Here is a 19,769-nt window from a genome sequence, read left to right on the forward strand (position 1 = left end):
TTTCCGTTTTCTAGTGACTCTAGACAGGGTTGCCCAGCCCTGGCTCCTCAAAGTGTGGTTCCAAGACCTCACCCTCATCTCTAGTCTTGCTAGAAATGCAGACTCTGCCATCCCCTCCTGCGGGATCAGAATCTGCATCTGGACCAGTCTCCAGGGGGGTTCCGGGCCCCTGAAAGCCTGAGAAGCGCTGAATGCCCCCCGGCGGCAGGCCGGGTGCCTGCGCTGCCAAGTCCTCGTGGCCTGTCCCCGACCCCCTCTTACCTTGGGGAAGGCGTCGGGCCACACGGTGGGGGAGCCGTGGTTGAGCAGCGCCTGCAGCGTGCGCTGCGGCGCGGCCTCGGGGGCGCAGGCGGCCGTGTGCAGCACTCGGGCCAGCGGCGACGCACCCCCGTACTGCACCGAGGCGCCGTGCTCCAGCAGCGCTTGCGCGCACCTGCGGGGAGGCCAAGGTCAGTCAGCCGGGCTGGGCCCGGCGGACGCCCCGGCACCGGCGCCCTGTCTCCCCCAGCCCGGCACGCCCTGCCAGCGGATTCCGGCGCTTCGGACCTCCTCCCTCCCCACCGCGGGTGTTGGCTCCTAAGACAGCCAGGACAGGAATCCAGGTCTCCCGCGCCCAGGCTACAGGAGTTCAAACTGAGCTGGAAAAAAAAAAAAAAGATTAAGGCAAACCTGGGGGTACAGGTTACCAAATGGTGGCAACAGCTAGGAACTTTTCCTAAGAACCCACGCGCCGCGTTAATATTTACCTTGTAATTTGTAACTACTTGGTGCTACCCTGGAAGGTAATGTGGTTCAGGTGACGGTGCTGGAAACACGAATTACCCGGGCTCTTTGTCACAGGTGGCAGTTGAAGGGTCTGGGAGTCAGGGTTCTAAGGAGGGCCCCTTAGGCCGTCGGGCTCTTTATCAGCCGGCAGGTACCTGCGCTTTGGCAACGGTGTGAGGCAAGGGTTGCCTTACTCCCTGGGAGGGAATCTATCCATCCCTCAAGACACGGACACAGAATGGCACTGGGGTGTCCTCAGACAGCACTGGATGCATGGGCGAAACCCGCAGCCATGCCCAACTGTGGGACTATCTTGGTTTCAACCAAGCTCTCCTTGAACAGACTGTGGATTTTGGTTGCTAAATCCCACGATGGTGTCCTGGGGTTTGTAGGCTCCCATGGGACACTGTGGTCTCCCCCAGAGGTGGGTGTCTCCTGCTGCTTCCAGGTCCATCAGGTGGATCCCAAGACTGTCCTCTCGCAGGAGGGCAGCTTCCACCTGGGAGAACTCCAGGCCCCTCACTCCAAGCCCAGGTGGTAGTTGCTGACTGGGCAGGCCCATGCTGGACGTGGGGCCTGACACTGGTGGGGAACTCAGCCTGGACCAGCCTGAAAGTAGGACAGTCTCAGAGACCCTCCCACCACCCTCCTCCATCTGCTGGCCCTTGTCCTTCACGGGCACTGCCAGAACACCAGCCCCACTTCAATCCCCCACTCCCGGGTCACCTCCTGGACGTTGCCATCAGTGTGTTTATTCCACTTTTGGAGTCTGACGCGCCAGCATGCTGACTTCACGGCGTAAGGCTCTGGTCCGTCTCGCTAGCCGTCCTGTTGGTACTCTACTCATCTCTGCTCTGTTGAGACTTGGGTCATCGGCCCCTGGCTTTCTCAGCCCTTCCTGGCTTCACTTCCTTCCCTGGGCAGCCCTCCACTCTCTCTTCTCGGCATCCTCAGGTCCCTTGGGTTGAGGGGATGTGGCCGTCCCGTGCGTCAGTTGGCCACATTTTCAGCTGGGAACCCAATCATCACCTACCCGCTCTTCCCCGCCTTGGCTGCAGGGTGCTGCTGGAGGGAGCACCATCCATGGAGATTGGCCTCTGGGCTCAGCTGGTCCTCAGGGCCCTTTGGTTCTACTTCCCAGGGCTGAGCACCATCTCCTCCTTCCTTGCCCTTTACTGGCTGTTCCAAATGTTGGCCACTGTCCCCAAGAGGTCCTATTTCTACTCTCCTCCTTCTCAGCAGTCTATCCCTGCTTCACTCAGAGTGCACGTTCTCCCAGGAACTGTCGTCCTTCCCGCCTTGTGCCGCCGAGTTGACCCCCATACCTGTTAGCATCTGCGTCTACACGATTGCCCTCTCCTACTTCCATAGGTCTGAGGAAAGGGCTCCCTCCGGATCTTCTTGCCCCAGGTGTAGTCCTCTTCTGCTTCCTTGGGGGTCTCGCTCTGGGCAGTACTTGCTCTTCGCTTTCCCCCTGTCCCCCACCCCCTCTTCAGTGGGCCACTCAGCCCCGTCGATTCCATCTCTTGAATAATCACCTGAACTGCTTCCTCCCTCCATCCCCGTTGTCACCGTCCTTTGTTGAGGCCCCCAATCATTTTTTTTTTTTTTTTTTTTTTTTTTTGCGGGGCGCGGGCCTCTCACTGTTGTGGCCTCTCCCGTGTGGAGCACAGGCTCCGGATGCGCAGGCTCAGTGGCCATGGCTCACGGGCCCAGCCGCTCCGTGGCATGTGGGATCTTCCCGGACCGGGGCACGAACCCGTGTCCTCTGCATCGGCAGGCGGACTCTCAACAACTGCGCCACCAGGGAAGCCCCCCGCAATCATTTTTTGCCTGAAGCTAATGACAGTCTCTTAATTTGTTCTCTGTGCCAGTCTAACAAGCTCCATACTACCCAGAAAGAGCCTTTCCAGTGTGAATCGTAAGACCTGTGTCTGCTGAAAACCCGGAGGCTCCTCCTGGAGGTTGAAGAAAGCCCAGGCTCCTTTCCGCGGGACACAGGACACTGCGTGCTCCAGCTTCTGTGGGCCTCACCAGTTTCATTTCCTGATGCTCCATCCTGTGTTTCCATCCTACCTGACCAGGTGTGGTTCTTAGGACACGTCCTGTCTTTCCTTCCTCTTCCTCTGGGTCACACCTCTGTGTTGTCATGTTCCTCGTGCCTAAGTGTCTGGGCGCAGCCTTTGTCACACTGTGTTTCAAATGTTCGCCGGCACGTTTGATTCCTCTCTTAGACGGTTGGCTCCTTGGGTGTAGAAATGGGGGATTATTTATCTCTGCTTCTCCGCGCCGAGGGCAGGGCTAGCCCACTGTTGGTGTTCCCTAAGAGCACGTTGCACACATGCATTTCGTTAATGAACATCCTCCGGTTTTCCTTCGTGTGGTGGCTGTCTGTCCTGTTCTTTACCTGACTGGGGCTCTGATCGGGATCCTCTGGGGGTTTCCAGGCCGGAAGCTGCTGCCCTTAAGTCCGTTTACATTTCTACCCAGGGACTCTCAATATTTTAAATCCTCTCTCTGTATTTCTCTAGCCTCCATATCAGCAGTATCTTGGGAAGTGGTCTGTCTTGGGTGGAAGATCTTTACAAACAAGTACAATTTGATGTGAAATGTCCTTTGGGACGATAACCAGCTTAAGAGAAGATGCAAATTTGACAATCAGAGTGCTGCAGACCTGCTTCCTCCTTGCCTCCTTGGGAGGAATTTTGAACAGTGCCGCAGGAGGTTAGAAATCAAGGGTTCCGTCTCATTTTGCCACTGAGCCTGTGTGCACTCACAAACAATTACAAAACATTTCCTTCTGCTCTTTTTTTTTTTTTTTTTTTAAAGCAGCCCAACCTCTCTGAAGAAGCCCACTGGGGAATATAAGTGGGTCTCTTTTCCACGTCCACAGCCTAACAGGCTGACGGCCAGGTTGCTCTTTGCAACAAAGATACCTTTCAGAAGAATGAGGACGCTGGCCCACCCTCTGGAGGGCTGCAGATGCCCTTTTCATTTTTAATGGAGAGCTTCTAATTGGCTAAACCTTGGTACTTCCTTAGAGCAGATAATGATGTAAGTTGCAGACCACAGGCATGAGAAAAAACAACACAACAAATTGGGGCACATAGCTGCTGGCACACACTGGGCAGTCATTAAAAATGAAGTTGTGGGAACCTGTTTAATGACATGGAAAACTATTTGCAGTGGTCATGTGAAAAGATCGGGTTACAGAACCGCATCGAACACTCCCATTTAAAAAAAAGAGCAGGTGTGTATGTGCATATGAAGAAAGCCTAGAAATACACAAGCCAGCGAGTTTACCTCTGGATAATGGGGTGATGGTGCTTTTGTTTCCTTTCTGCCTGCCTGTATTTTCAAATTCATTTTCCAAAATGAATCAGAGTTGCAATTTGACAGAGGGACAACAACAGAGGTTACTTACTAATAACAAAACCATCCCCCACTGCCACAGCAGCATCTCTTGGATTCTAAGAATGTCAGCTCAGCTTTCCAGCTTTCCAGAATGCTCTCAAATTTTCCATTGATCTGTCGAGGCGTAAGCAACGATCTGGGAAAGCACGTATGGCAGTGCCTCGGAGAAGGCGAGTCGAGAGGAGCGGGTGGGGGTGGGTGGAAGGCCCTCGGGGCTAAGCAGAGCAGTGATAACAGTCTTAGGGACCTGCGAGACCTGACCTTGTATGGGTCAGTGTCTCCAGTCAAGGAAGAGGTGGTCCAGCGGGGAAAGTACCACCCAAGATTTTGCAGGACTGTGTGGGAAACCCAGCTTTGGCCAAGCGCTTTCCTCCCAGGGGAGATTTTGCGAGCAGGTTTCCTGCTATCCTGATAGACACAAGAAGGAGGGCCTGTCGGGAACCAAGGGTAAGTTCCCATATGACGATGTCAGAATGACTTGTCTCTGTCTTACGAGATTAAGGAGATGCTGTGTTGTCTGAAGCAACTTGGGCAAACACTCCCCACCCCACCACCATCCCTCATCCCCGTCTTTGATAATGATCGACGTGACAAGCTGCTATGGGGCCCAAGGTTGACAGCACACAGAAAAAGTGGCTTGAGCCAAAAGGCAGGAGTTAATAGAGATGAACCCATCAAGGGCTGTTGAATGAATGTCATTTTAACTTATTTCTAAAGAGGGAAGTGGGACTCTGAGCCTACGTCCCGCACACCACTCCCAGCCACCTCCAGCATCTTCCCGAAGCGCTGGCTTTCCCACTCGCCTTGCAGGTGCAGAAAGGTGCCGAGTGCCTCAGCCCGGGCTTCCTCACTGCTCACCTCTTCCTTACCCTTTCGCACCACCTGCCAAGCCGCCCTGCGCCCCATGAGACAGAGCCAGCTCCAGGCTTTCGTTCTCCCACGTCCCTCCTCACCATCCATCTAGTTGCACAAAGCCCTCAAAAGTGGTATTTCACAGCCTCTGGTTCTGAGCTGGGCGGTCAGTGCATTCCCCAGCACATGGTCTTTTTATTTATTTTTAGAAGAATGTTATCTTTGGTCCTTGCAACAAATCTGTGTTGTAGGTGGAGTTTGCAGGGGGGGCGGAAATTGAGGCTTAGAAGAAGACCAGTGATTTGCATAGGGCCATCCAACCCAGAGGTGGCAGAGCAGAGACCCTGGCTGCTGTGTGTGGCTTACTTCTCAGTCACTCTACCCGCCCGGCTGCTCTTCCCGTTGGTACTATTTGTTAAGCACCTTCTATGAGCTGGGCATGGTACTAGGCAGTTCCCGTAAGTTCTCTCTAAACGTCTCATTCATCGGCTCATTCAATAAGTAGAGAATTTCCCCCATGCTCTGTACGCCAGCAGCTTGTCAAGGCGAGGGGGAGCGTCTCTTCTCTGAGCACTCCACGGGATTGCTGGACAGAATCACTGATAGAACACTGAAGGCAGCAGAAGGCCAGGTCTCCTGGCCCGTGGACCTCATGCTATACAACAACACACAACAGGAACCTGCTGCTCGTGCAGTCCTGTGGGCACCTCTGCGCCATAGATTTCATTCTCCCTGGTTTTCAGTGAAGATGTGTTTGAGGGGTCAGCAGTGATCTCAAGGGTGGGGACCTGGGATGTGATGGTGACGCCACAGAACATGCTGCTTGAGATGTGAACCCCAGCTACCGCTGCCTAAGAGAATGAGTCAACGACCTAACGATGGTACTGAAAGACAACAGTGACAAAGAACTACTAAACGTGAGGCGAAATTCACAAAGATCACTTGAAGTTTTTCGAGGGGAAACAGACATTGCTTCTAAGCCCTTTGTCAGGTGTGCTCAGCATCTGTCTCCTGAGCGACGGTTTCAGTGGCTGGAAGTCGCCAGAGTCCTTGGACAATCCTTCACTGTCCTCTTCCCATGGTTGCTGCCCGAATCCCTTCTGACAGACGGGAGGGGCTTCGCGCCAGGCAATGTGCTCAGCGAGAGTAATGGGTGTCATGAACCAGTCTTGTTGAATCATCATTATGCTGCTTTTCCTACTCGGAGTTGACGCAGAGGCAGACTGGCTGGAGACGTGTCCCCGGGGCAGGGTGGCTGGAGCCCGAAGCCTGGGTCCGCTGGTGGGGGCAGGCAGATCGGCTGGATGCTGGGCAAGGCAGGAATGGGGGGAGGCAGGGGACAGAGGGGAGAGACCTGGGAGGAAAACACAGCCGTGCTTTCCATTGAAAGGAGGCTCCCTGTGTGGATCGACTCCCCAGCTGGCTCCAAATGAAGGGTGGGGAAGCCGCTGCCCCGACTTTGATGGAGGAGTGGCTCCACTTGGTTTCCCAGGACCTTCTGCTGAGCCTCTCCTTGGGGGACGTGCCACCTGCCCCTTTCTGCTCTGTATTTTCTTCTCCCTCCCTTTCTCCCGGGATGCTAAGCTGTGAGACGATCAAGCATAAAGGTTTACAATTGAAAGGGCTGATGTGAATGGACAAATGCTTAAGGGTAGTGGGGAGATGGAGAGAGAACTTGCTGGCCATTTCCATCCTTGCGTTTTCCCTTGGAGCAACAGCTGCCGTTTAATTTGCTTCGGAAGTGTTGGACGGTTGTGGCCGCTGCGGGTATTTTCGGCAAATTCTCCCCGGACAGCGAGTGAAATTCTGCCTTTTGGGGGACTGAGGACTGATTTAGGGAGCAGACTTAGAGAAGTTATAGCTCCACTGTTTGCTTCACTTGCCCTTGAAGGAGTATCTGACTTTCTGGAAGCTTCACCAGCGTCCCCTCTTCAACAAGAAATGGCCAACCTTTCTCTCCTTCCCCGGTCCCAGCACACTGGATGAAGAGGGAGACCCAGAGACATCAGAGTGAGGTGAAGAGAAGGCGGAGGAAAAGTGAAATAAAAGACTCTACTCTCTTTTTAGGCAGGGATGAGGGTGAGGTGGTGGGGGGAGCTGGGACTTGTATGAGAGAACAGTTTTATATGCAAATATTTTTTAAGTCAGGTAAATTTGCATACAGAGAAACGCACAGGTGCAGAAATTGGCAAAGGAATACAAGTTTGTAACCAACATCCCAGTCAAGACGTAGCATATTTTCATCTCTCCAAGAATTTCCTTTGTGTTTGCTACCAGCCAGTCATCACCCCCACAGGCAACCATGGTTCTGAGTTCTCTCACCATGTTGTGTCTTTTCTAGAATTTTCTACTTTTTTGTGTCTGGCTTCTTTAGCTCCACAGAATGTCTTTGACGCTCATCCACATTGTTGCATGCGTGAGTTAACTCATTCTGGTTTATTTCTGAGTCATATTTAATTGTATGGACTTACCATAATGAAAAAATTCATTCTCCTTTTTGATACTGATGGGCATTTGGGTATTTCCATTTTTTGGCTATTATGAATAAAGCTGCTATGAACATTTCAATGTAAGTCTTCTTGTGGACGTACGTTCTCATTTCTTTTGGATAAATATCTAGAAGTGGAATTGCTGGTAGGTGTATATTCAACTTTAAGAGAAACTGCTGAACAGTTTTCCAAGGTGATTACATCCTTATACACTCCTAACAGCAGTGTATGACGTTTCCGTTGCTCCACATTCCTGCCGGTGTTTGGTGTTGTCAGTCTTTTTGACTTTAGCCACCCTCACGGGTGTAACGTGAAGCATATTTCCTCATGGTTTTAATTTGCATTTCCCTGATGACGAATGACATTGAGCACCTTTCCATTTGCTTATTGGCCATTTGTATATCTTTCCTGAGGTGTCTGATCAAGGATTTTGCCCAGAGGGTGAAGGTTTGATTTGGCCTGGATTACCTCTTTTAATTCCTGACAGCGAGTTGTCTGTATTCAAATAGAACTCGGCAAGTGACCAGAAAGCTGAGGAATCTGCCTGAGATGCCAGAAGTGGCAAGGAAGGAGGATAAACCTACGATAGAACATGTTTACAGGTCGTGATTAGAGATGAGCAGAGCTACTTTCTGACTATCGGCAGTTTTTGAAAAAATTAGGTTGACAAGGGAGGAGCTATCTCTCAACATCCGTCTCTCTTATGGCACTTGGCTTTCATACCTGGCTCTGACAGTTTACACTGTGCCACTTTAACGGCAAAACATGGGCTGTTGGTGAGCCTCACGTTTCTAACCTGTAAACTGGGGATAACATGCCTTGCAGGCCTGCGGGGAGGATTATAGCACGTAAGACACTTGCAAGTGCTCAGAATGTGAAGTTCTGGACTTCCCTGGTGGTCCAGTGGTTAAGACTCCGTGCTTCCACTGCAGGGACGCGAGTTCGATCCCTGGTCAGGGAACTAAGATCCCACGTGCCGCATGGCAGAAAAGGAAAAAAAAAAAAAAAAGTGAAGTTCTTCTACAAATATCAAATCATACAGTGGGAGTAGCCCCTAACTGACACCTTGTTCTTTAATATTCCTTGAGATGCCTCAAAGTCCTGTTGAACCAGACCATGTTTTCTCCCCTCCACTTGAACAACGATCAGTCACTCATCTGGGATGTGGAGAGTGGACCGTTTAGTGGAATATACATCGATGCTCATGAGCTGGAACCTCATGCAAGCAAACCTCCTGTTATTAGGCAAAGGCTTTTGGGGTTGGGGTGAGGACTCAGAATAGTTGTCCCTGTTCAAATCCTGACCAGAGAGTGCCTTTCTTTCGTCGGAAAGAGTCATACTTCATTTCTCTCTGCCCAGATTTCAACTGCCAGGTCTGAGTTAGAAAAGAATTGTCCAGTGATTTTCTTCAATAATTTTTTTCCTCCCAAGATAATTAGCTGCTTCCACAAGTCCAATTCTGGCTTACGAATGAATTTTTATTTAGTTGAATTGACACAACTGGGACCAAGAAGTAAACCTGCATGCTTTTTAACTAATACGTTTGTAAAGGAAGCAAACCCTCCTCACTTTTGTTTAAATCAAGACAGCTTTAGATGAGAAAAAGAATCAGGACTCTATTCATTCTTTTCTCATTTTAATTATCTCAGAATTTTAAAAAGGTCAAGGAGAGGAATCTGATAATAAATAGGGCGAGGCTGGCATGCAGGCTAGTAACGTGAAGACAGTAACTTTACTGGAACTTTTCTTTTTGGGAAAATCTCTTCAAAAGGCTCCTAGATTAAAGCTCCGATATCCCTTTTTGTGTGTTGAATTCTGAATTCTGAAGCTTGCTGGTTGGAAGGAAGCACAGATAATTTTTTTTTAAATCCCAGGAACTCAGAGACTCAAAGGTTTTAAAGTCCTGCACCCATGGAGAATTGCTGACTAAAAGGGGATGCAGCAGAACTGGGTCCCTAGGTGTGGAGACCATTGTCATCAAGAGTAAGAAAATGAAGTGGCTCTGTATGTAGGTCAACGACCCCCTCTCTACTGTAAGGTAAAAAAATTAAGGATGACCTAAAATCTACTATGTATAAAAAGGTTCTGGAGAAAGTAGCTCTTTCCTGTCAAAGTGATAATGTTTATACTACTTGAAGCCAGACCTCCTCGGAGTCTAACTTTAGGGGGACTCTTCAGAGCTGAAAAGCCGTAGTCTAAACCTCAGGCCCTCTCTGACATCTGTTAACTTTTATCCTTCAAGGTAGTTGGCTATGTTATTGTAGAGGTGTTCAAGGGGACCCGCCAGCATCTTCCATCAAATCATTGATATTCTAAGTCAGCTGTTGCATAGTTCTGCCTGAACTTCTGGTGTGTTCATCGCATATCTTAAACTTTCCCCCAATAACGTGGGTTTAACTAAGTCAAGACTGTCAAATGAAATCACCAGGGAGAAGGAGTCATGTAGAGAGACATAAGGAGACAGAAGAGAAAATGAGAAGAAAAAGAACAAAGAGGAAGAGAAAGACGAAAGAAAAGAGATTTTAAAAGCCCCATGTTAATACAAAGACATTTTAAAGGTCTTTCTTTATTAAACAATGTGCTAGATGTGAATGATTTCTGAAAAACCAGCTGAAGCCAGGAAATGAGTTTCTATCACACAGTGTATAAGCCGAGTAGCTTGAACGGTCTGCATATGCCTCAGCTCCAAATGTAAGCTTGTTGGTTTGTCTTAAGGGCTGTTGTCAGGATTCACAATATTTTGTGTTCTGAGTAGGTGGATACATCCTCATTTCTTAGTAAAGAACAATATTTTTCTAATACTGTAAGGTGGAAGTTTGGAGCCCAAGGTATGAAGAAAACTTGGTTTTTAAAACTCCTTCTATTTTAAAATTATTTTAGATTTACAGAAGAGTTGCAAAGATAGTGCAGAGAGTTCCCAAATGCTCTTCATCCAGCTCCCTCGAAAGTTCACGTCTTATGGTACCTTTGCCCACATTAAGAAATTAACATCAGTCCAAAACTATTAACTGACTTTGTTTGACTTTCACCACTTTTCCCACTAATGTTCACGTTCTGTTCCAGGATCCAATCCAGGATACCAGGCTGCATTTAGAGAAGTTAATTTTGAACAAGAGAAAAGTAAATATAGACATGCATTCTTGCGGGGGTGGGGTGGGAAGCATGGTGTGTTCCTAGACATGAAATATCATCAAATGGGTTCTATTTTCCATAGGAATATGTTATAATTGGAAGTATCTTCTTGACTAGAGATATTACTGGGAATAAATGATAGATGACCAACAAATATGGAGATAAAAGAAACCACAAACCCCATATTAATTAAAAATAGTGAAATGTTTTTTCAATTCTCGTAAGATAGACACAATGATTATACAAGAGGCCTCAGGAATTGCAGTCAGCACCTACGTAATTCTTAACTATATGCAAGGTGCTCTTCTAAACATTTTTCCTACATTAGCTAATTTAATTCTCATAATAACCACCCTACATGGTAGGCTCAAATATTACAGTGAGACACAGAAAAATGAAATAACTTACCCAAGCTTGCACAGCTAGTAAGTGTTGGAATTGGGATTCAACCCAGACCTCAGATGTAGCAAACTATGTACTTGTAACATATAAAATTGTAGGGTATAAAAATATGATGAAAACTGAGTGCAATCAATGTAAAACTGCCTAATAATTTTGCCCGTTTTCTTAGTATATAGAAAGACATTTGTTTTGATTTGATTGGCTTATGTCCTTTAATAGAGCTGGTGCCTCTTTCTCTCCTAGAAAATTTCCAGTAGAAATTTACCAGCCCACACTCTCAACTTCCGTGCACATAGTGGATTCTACATATTCTTGGCTCAGTGGCTAGCACACTGCTGTAAATTACCTTCCTCTCCTTTGAAACAAAAAGCATCTTGTAGGAATAGACTGTGTATAACACAGCACAGCCCCAGCACCTTGTAGAGTTCAACAACTTGCGACTGAATGCTTGTAGGGAAGGAATCATTATTGGATGAACTTAGAGCTGTACTTTTCAAAAATAGATGGGGTTTCTATAATTTTGTCACCAGATGGCAACTTTGTACACCAGCAAATCATCTACCAAATGACTCAAGGATAGAAATTGTAAGTTAAAGTGAGGTAGAAGTTAATCTTTATTTAGTATCCATGCAGAATAGCTATCTACTTACAGCTTTAAAAAAATCATTGAGAAATATATTCATAAGCATTTCTACTTTGACTCTTATATCTACATATCTTATCTCTCACAACTATGCCTTATGTGAATCTGAAATTTACAAAATGAACAACGTTAAAATAAAGAAAATGTTATTCGTACCCAGATGATAGAATTGATAGAAACATTAAAATAATTATTAGAACTGTATTCCATATATCTGAGAAGCTAGAGGAAAGATTGAACATGTTAAGTAAAGACATGAAAGATATTTTTAAAAGACCTAAGATTGGGCTTCTAAAGTTGAAAATTATAACGTCTGAGATGAAAAATACACTGGATGGGATTAACGGCAGATTAGGGATTTCAGAACAAAATGTAAATCAATTACATAAGAAAAAAATGCAAAAAAAACCAACCAGAGCATTAGTGAACTGTGGAACAACTTCAAGTGGTGTAACATATATGCAATTGGAGTCCCTGAGGCAGAGGAGGGGATCATATAGAAAATATGTGAAGGGATAATTGCCAATAATTTTTCAAATTTGACGAAAAGTATAAACCCACAGATCCAAGAAATCAGTAAATCTCAAGGACAGGAAACATGAAGAAAACTATATCAAAGCACATCATGATCAAATTGCTTAAAACCAGTGAAACGGAGAAGACATTAAAGCCAGAAAAAAAGGACACTATATACAAAAGAACAAAGATCAGATAGATAGAAGATTTAAAGATTAAAATTTCAAGTTAGGGCTTCCCTGGTGGCGCAGTGCTTAAGAATCTGCCTGCCAATGCAGGGGACACGGGTTCGAGCCCTGGTCTGGGAAGGTCCCACATGCCATGGAGCAACTAAGCCCGTGAGCCACAGCTACTGAGCCTGCGTGTCTGGAGCCTGTGCTCCGCAACGGGAGAGGCCGTGACAGTGAGAGGCCCACGCACCACGATGAAGAGTGGCCCCCGCTCGCTGCAACTGGAGAAAGCCCTTGCACAGAAACGAAGACCCAACACAGCCAAAAATAAAAATAAATAAATTTATAAAAAAAAGAAATAAATAAAAATTCAAGTTAGGTGACAGTGGAGCCATGAGTGTAAAACACTGAAAGAAAAAAAGAACCTGTCAACCTAGAATTCTCTACCCAACAAAAGTACCTTTCAAACACTCAGATGAAATAAAGACTTTTTCAAACATACAAACTCCAAAAGGACTCATCACCAGCAGACCTTCACTATAAGAAATATTAAAGAAAGTCCTCCAAGCAGAAGGAAGATGATCCCAGATGGAATCTTCAGTCTATACAAAGGAATGAAGGGAACTGGAAATAGGAACTACATGGGTAAACATAAAAACTTTTTTTCTTATTATTTCAATATATTTAAAAGATAATTGACTTTGAACAAAAATAATAACAATGCATTGTGGGACTTATGTACAGAAGTAAAATCTATGATACCAATAGTGCAAAGGTCAGGAGGAGAGAAATGGAAGTGTAGTGTCATATGGTGTTTTTTTTTGTTTTTTGTGGCCTCTCACTGTTGTGGCCTCTCCCATTGTGGAGCACAGGCTCTGGAGGCACAGGCTCATCGGCCATGGCTCACGGGCCCGGCTGCTCCGCGGCACATGGGATCTTCCCAGACCGGAGCACGGATCTGTGTCCCTGCATCGGCAGGTGGACTCTCAACCATTGTGCCACCAGGGAAGCCCTGGTTTTTATATTATACATGAAGTAGTATAATACAACTTGAGGGCAGACTGTGGTAAAGATGTATACTATAAACCCTAAAGCAACTACTAAAATAACAGAGCCAAAAGTTATATATAATAAGTCAAAAAGGGAGATAAAGTGGAATCATGAAAAATACTCAGTATAGAAGAAAGTAGAAAAAGAAGAAAAGGGAACAAAGAATGGATGAGATGAATAGAAAGAAATAACAGGATTTGAACATAATCATATCAAAATCCCATTAAATGTAAATGATCTAAACACCCAACTAAAAGGCAAATACTACCAGATTGGATTAAAAAAGACTCAATTATAACCTGCCTACAAGAAATCCACTTTAAAAATACAGACACAAACTGAGCATGGCCTTCAGTCAATAGTCAGCAAGGAACTGAGACCTTCAGTCCAACAGTCCCAAAGAACTGAATTCTGCCTATAACTATATGAATTTTATAGCAGATTCTTCCCCAGTTGACCCTTCAGGTGAGACCCTCGCCCTTGTTGACACCTTGATGGCAGTCATATGAGAGACTCTGCAGTAGAGGACCCAGTGAAGCCACACCCAAACTCTACCCACAGAAACCATGAGACAATAAATGGGTGTTGTAGTAAGTCTCTAAGTTTGTGGTAATTTGTTACACGGCAACAGATAACTAATGCAGATGGAAAAGGGTATACTGTGCTAACACTAATCAAAGGAAATCTATATTAATGTCAGACTGGATATTTTAATATCAGACAAAGGAGAGTTTAGAGCAAAGAATATTACCAGAGATAAAGAATATCTTTTAATAATGATGTCAGTTCTTCAAGAGGCAATAATAATGCTAAACATCTATGTAACTAATAATAGAGCTTCAAAATATTTGAAACAAAACTGATAGAACTGCAAAGAGAAATAGACAAATCCATGATTATGGTCAAGGATTTCAACACTCCTCTTTCAATAACCTGTAAAACAAGTAGGCAGAAAATCAGTAAGGGTATAGGAGTTTTACACAACATTATCAAGCAACTTGACTTAATTGACATTTATACAACACACCACCCAACAACTGCAGAATGTGCATTCTTTTCTGGTGCACATGGAAATTTTACCAAGATAGAATATATTTTGGATCATAAAACTAGACTCAATAAATTTCAAAGGAGTAAAGTGATACAAAGTAAGTTCTCTCACTATAATGGAATTAAATTAGAAATAAATAATAGAAAGATATCTGGAAAAAACCCAAATATTTGGAAACTAAATAACACGTTTTTATACAAACTATGTTTCAAAGAAAAAAAAATCAAAAGGACAAAATTTAAAGGGAAATTAGAAAATATTTAAAACTGATTGAAAGTGAAATTTTAACATATTAAAACTTGCGGGATTCAGCTAAAGTAGTACATAGAGGGTACATGTATAACACTGAAAGCCTATATTAGAAAATAAAAATCATCAAAGACATCAGCTTCCATCTTAAGAAATAGAAGAACAAGAACAAATAAAACTCAGTGTAAGTAAAGAAAGGAGGACAATAAAGATCCTATCAAGAATCAATGAAAAATAAAACAGTAAAACAAGAAAGAAAATCAGTAAAACCCAAAACAAGACTGAACAGGGAAAAAAGAATAAAAGTCACAAATTCCAGTATCATGAATGAGAGTGATGATTCTACAGATTCTGCAGCCATTAAATGGATAATAGGGGACAACTTTATGACAATAAATTTAACAACTTAAATGAAAGAGATAAATGTCTTGAAAGATACAAGCTATGAAAGCTCACTCAAAAAGAGAGAAATATCCTGAATAGCACTATAGCCATTAAAGAAATTGAATTCATAGCCAAAAACCTTCTCATAAAGAAAACTCCAGGCCAATATAGCTTCACGGATGAATTCTACCAAACATTTAAGGAAGAAATAATAACAATTTTGCACAAGCTCTTCCAGAAAATAGACAAGAAGGGGACACTTCTCAACTCATTTTTGAGGCCAGCATTACTCAGATATCAAAACCAGACAAAAAAATTACAAGAAAAAACTACAGATCAATACCTTTCATGAACATAGATGCAGATTGAAAAAACTTCAGCAAATCAAACCTAGCAATTTATAAACTGTTGTCTGAAGAATGCAAGGCTGGTTTAACATTTGAAAATCAATCAGTGTAAATAATTATATTAACAGACTAAAAAATACACCATATGATCAACTCAATATATGCAGAAGAAGCATTTAGAAAATTCAATATCCATTCATAGTAGAAACTCAGCAGAGTAGGGATAGAAAGGCACTCTTTCAATCCGAAAAATGTCATCTACATCTAATATCATACTTAATGGTGAAAGATTTAATCCCTCTAAGATTACAAATAAGGAAAGTTGTCTGCTCTCGTTACTTCTATTCAACATTGCACTGGGGGTTTTATCTAGTACAATAAAGCAAGAAAAAGTACTACAAGGCATCCAGATTGGAAAAGAAGTAAAACTCTTTTTATTTGCAGATGTCATGATTGTCTACATAGAAATCTTATGGAATCTATGATAGGCTACTAGAACAGTTAGTAAGCTTAGCAAGGTTGCAGGTTTCAAATTAACATACAAAAATAACTTCTTATCAATTTATATAGTAGCTACCACAACAGAGATTTGAATAAAAATATCACTCTCAGGGCTTCCCTGGTGGCTCAGTGGTTGAGAGTCCACCTGCCGATGCAGGGGACGCGAGTTCGTGCCCCGGTCTGGGAAGATCCCACATGCCGCGGAGCGGCTGGGCCCGTGAGCCATGGCCGCTGGGCCTGCGCGTCCGGAGCCTGTGCTCCGCAACGGGAGAGGCCACAACAGTGAGAGGCCCGCGTACCGCAAAAAAAAAAAAAAAAAAATTGTTAAAAAAAAATATCACTTTCAAAAGCATCAAAAATATGAAATACTTAGGGATATATCTGACAAAATATGTGCAAGCCCTGCACACTAAAAACTATAAAACAAAGCTGAAAGAAACTAAAGATCTAAATTATTGGAGAGATTTACCAGGTTCATGGGTTGAAAGATTCAATATTTTTAAGTCAAGTCTCCCCAAACTGATCTATAGATTCACATTAACCTCGGTCAAAAGCCAGCAGCACTTTTTGTAGAAATTGACAAACTGATTTTAAAATTTATGTGGAAATGCGAAGAGGCTAGAACAGCCAAATCAACTTCGAAAATGAAGAATGATGCTGGAGAACTTATACTACCTGACTTGAAGATTTCTTACAGAGTTACAATATTCAATACAATGTGGTACTGGTGTCAAAAAAGACCAATAGAGCAACGTAATGGAGTAGAGACACAGAACCACAGCTCTGCCATGGAGCCCCAGCGACTTGCATGTATCCACACAGGCCATGCAAACAAAAGTTTGAACCACTGCTGACCTAAGTCTTGGCAGAGCGCCTTGTGATCCTCCAGAATGAAAGTCTTGTAAGGAGTTGCTAACCACTCACCTCCCTACGGCCCCTGGGAGGCCGTCCTGAGACGTTTCTCATCACCTCCTGGGTTCTGATGAGGCTTGGGACTTCCTGCCTTGCCCCCCTCAGAGTAGAGCTGCAGACTGTAAAACCGCTCACCTGAAGTCTAGATTCAGGTGTTCTGTATCAGGGTATCCTGCAACTCACATTGCCATTGTCTGGCCCCTTTCGTTTGGGTGTTGTCCTTTGTGGTGTGTGGGACAAGGACCGTGCAGAATTGGTACCTCTGGCTATTACTCTTTTCACTGTTTATGTAAGCATTAAAAGTCCGAATCTACGAGTGGCTCCGTGGATCTTTACCAGTTGAATCGGTCAGGCCTTGTCCTGTGTGTGTACTTGACAGGAGAGCCAGAAATAAACCCATACATATGTAGTCAGTTGATTTTCAACAGAAGTGCAAAGGCAAATCCATGGAGAAAGGAAAGGCTTTTTGACAAATGGATATCCACATGCAGAGAAAAAAAAAGCTTCAATCCATACCTCACACCATATTCAGATATTAACTCAAAATGGGCCACAGACTTAAATGTAACATATAAAATTATTTTAAAAATTTTAGAGGAAAACATAGGAGGAAATGTTTGTGGCCATGGTTGGGCAAAGATTTTTTTTTTTTAAAGATAAAATAACCCAACACAATCCCTAAAAGAAAAAAAATGATCAGCTGGATGCCACCAAAAGCAAGAACTTCTGTTCTCCAAAAACACTTTTAAGGAAAGAAAATATAACCCAGAAACTGGGAGATAATATTTATAAATCGCATGCCTGACAAGGGACTTGTATCCAGAATATATAAAGAAATCTCAAAATTTAAGAAGAAAACGAACAACCCAATATTTTAAAAGGGCACAAGATTTGAACAGGCACTTCACCAAAGAAGATAAATGGATGGCAAATAAGTGCATGAGAAGATGCCCAACATCACTTGTCATCAGGGGGATGCAAATCAAAACTACAATGGAATATTCCTAAGTACCTAAAGAATGTCTACAGCTAAAGAGTGACCATACCAAGTATTGGAGAGGATGGGAAGCATCTAGAATATTCATATATTGCTGGTGGGAATGTAAAATGGTAGATCCAATTTGGAAGGTCATTTCCTAAAAGATTATCTTTTAGTCATATCATGTGACACAGCTCTGCCTAGGTATTTATCCAGGAGAAACGAAAGCATATACCCAGAAAAAGGCTGGTACACAAATGTTCATAGCGACTTTGTTTGTAACAGCCCCAAGCCTGAAACAGTCAAGTGTCTTTCAACATATGAATGGATAGATACGTTGTGTTATTCTCTACCCTGGAATATCACTCAGCAATGAAGAGGAGTGAATGATGGATACACACAACAGTATGACAGCTCTCAAAGTATTGGGATTGACATGTACACACTGTTCTACTTAAAATAGGTAACCAACAAGGACCTACTGCATAGCACAGGGAACTCTGCTCAATATTCTGTAATAACCTAAATGGGAAAAGAATTTGAAGAAAGAATAGATACATGTATATGTTGAACTGAATCACTCTGCTGCACCCCTGAAAGTAACACAACACAGTTACTCGACTATGCTCCAATATAAAATGAAAATAAAAATATAATATATGCTTCAAAGCAAATCTTAAAGTAATATTGCTGCATGAAAGAAGCCAGACAAAAGAGACTACATTCCATTCACATAAAATTCTAGTAAATTCAGACTAAACTATAGTGACCAAAAGCAGATCAGTGGGAAATTGGAGGAGCGGGAGGGAGAGATTACAATGGGGCAAGGGAACCTCTTGCTGGTGATGGCTGGGTTCACTCTCTTGATTATAGGGATGGTTTCATGAGTGCATGCCTGTGTCCAAATTTATCAGATTGTATACTTTAAGCATGCGCAGTTTACTATATGCAATTACAACGCAGTAAAGCTGCTTTTGAAAAATATATTGTTTTCAGTCACTTTCCTTCAAGACTCCTGGTGGTCCACGTGCCTTTCTGAGTCCCTGCTCCACGTGACATTGGTAGGCGGTGCCCCTCCGCCTTGGTCCCTGAGAGCCCAGTAGTCCTGCCTGCCTGCGCTTGACATGGTGATTTTATTTAATCGTCATCACAGAGACAGAGGCCAAGAAATTTTAATCCCAAGAACAGGGACTAAAAGAAATGTCAAGATGACACAACGCAAGCTGGGCCCCCGGAACAGAAATCCTATGCGCTGACGCGGTGGGCCCCCGCCGTCTCTCCCAGGACCTACTGGACCCCGAGGGGACAGACCCTCCGCAAGGACAGCCGCGAGGCTGGACCCGGCACCATCAGAACTTCCAGAACCCCGGCACCTGGGAGGGGGTGGGCCCCGAAAATGCGGGCGCAGCTCGGCTGGCTTGTGGGCCGCCGAAGCCCCGCCCGAGGAGCTAACCATTTATGTCACACTGTGACAATTATTCTGCATAAAATTACCATTAAAACCCCTAATTTTTCAGCCTCCAACCCCGCCAGTGGCCTTTTAGCATTCTCCAGCGCCGGCGTCTGCGGGCCGGTGATCACCGGCTCATTACCTCCGTGTGGCGCCTGCCCCCCCCGCGCTCGCAATCAAGCGCTAATTAAGCCGGCGCGGGGCCCGGGCTGGGGCCGAGGCCCGGGCGGGGGGCCCGGTGGCCTCCGAGAGGCTCTAACGGACGCGGCCGAGACCTCCCGGGTCTGGGTCCCGGTCCGGGCGGGGTCAGGCGGCGGGCGGGGCCACCGGCTCCTTACCCCAGCGAGGCGGCCGTGCGGCAGAGGTGCAGGGGCGCCAGGCCGTCGGCGCTGAGCAGGTCGGGGTCGGCGCGATGCTGCAGCAGCAGCTGGGCGCAGGCCGTGTGGCCCCCCTGGCAGGCCTC

The 19,769-nt window shown here is 45.1% G+C and overlaps 1 protein-coding gene across 1 annotated transcript in view; it reads right to left on the reverse strand.

Moving 5' to 3' along the window:
- Positions 1 to 19,769, reverse strand: part of ASB18 (ankyrin repeat and SOCS box containing 18) — a 63,841-nt gene that overhangs the window by 17,246 nt on the left and 26,826 nt on the right. Inside the window, exons 4-5 of the mRNA XM_024752782.1 lie at positions 19,645 to 19,766; positions 262 to 433 (exon numbers count right to left, since the gene is read on the reverse strand). Coding sequence (XP_024608550.1) covers positions 262 to 433; positions 19,645 to 19,766 — 294 coding nt within the window. The remainder of the gene's footprint in view (positions 1 to 261; positions 434 to 19,644; positions 19,767 to 19,769) is intronic.

This window comes from Neophocaena asiaeorientalis, unplaced genomic scaffold (assembly GCF_003031525.2).
Source record: "Neophocaena asiaeorientalis asiaeorientalis breed wild unplaced genomic scaffold, Neophocaena_asiaeorientalis_V1.1 scaffold294, whole genome shotgun sequence".
NCBI lineage: Eukaryota > Metazoa > Chordata > Mammalia > Artiodactyla > Phocoenidae > Neophocaena > Neophocaena asiaeorientalis.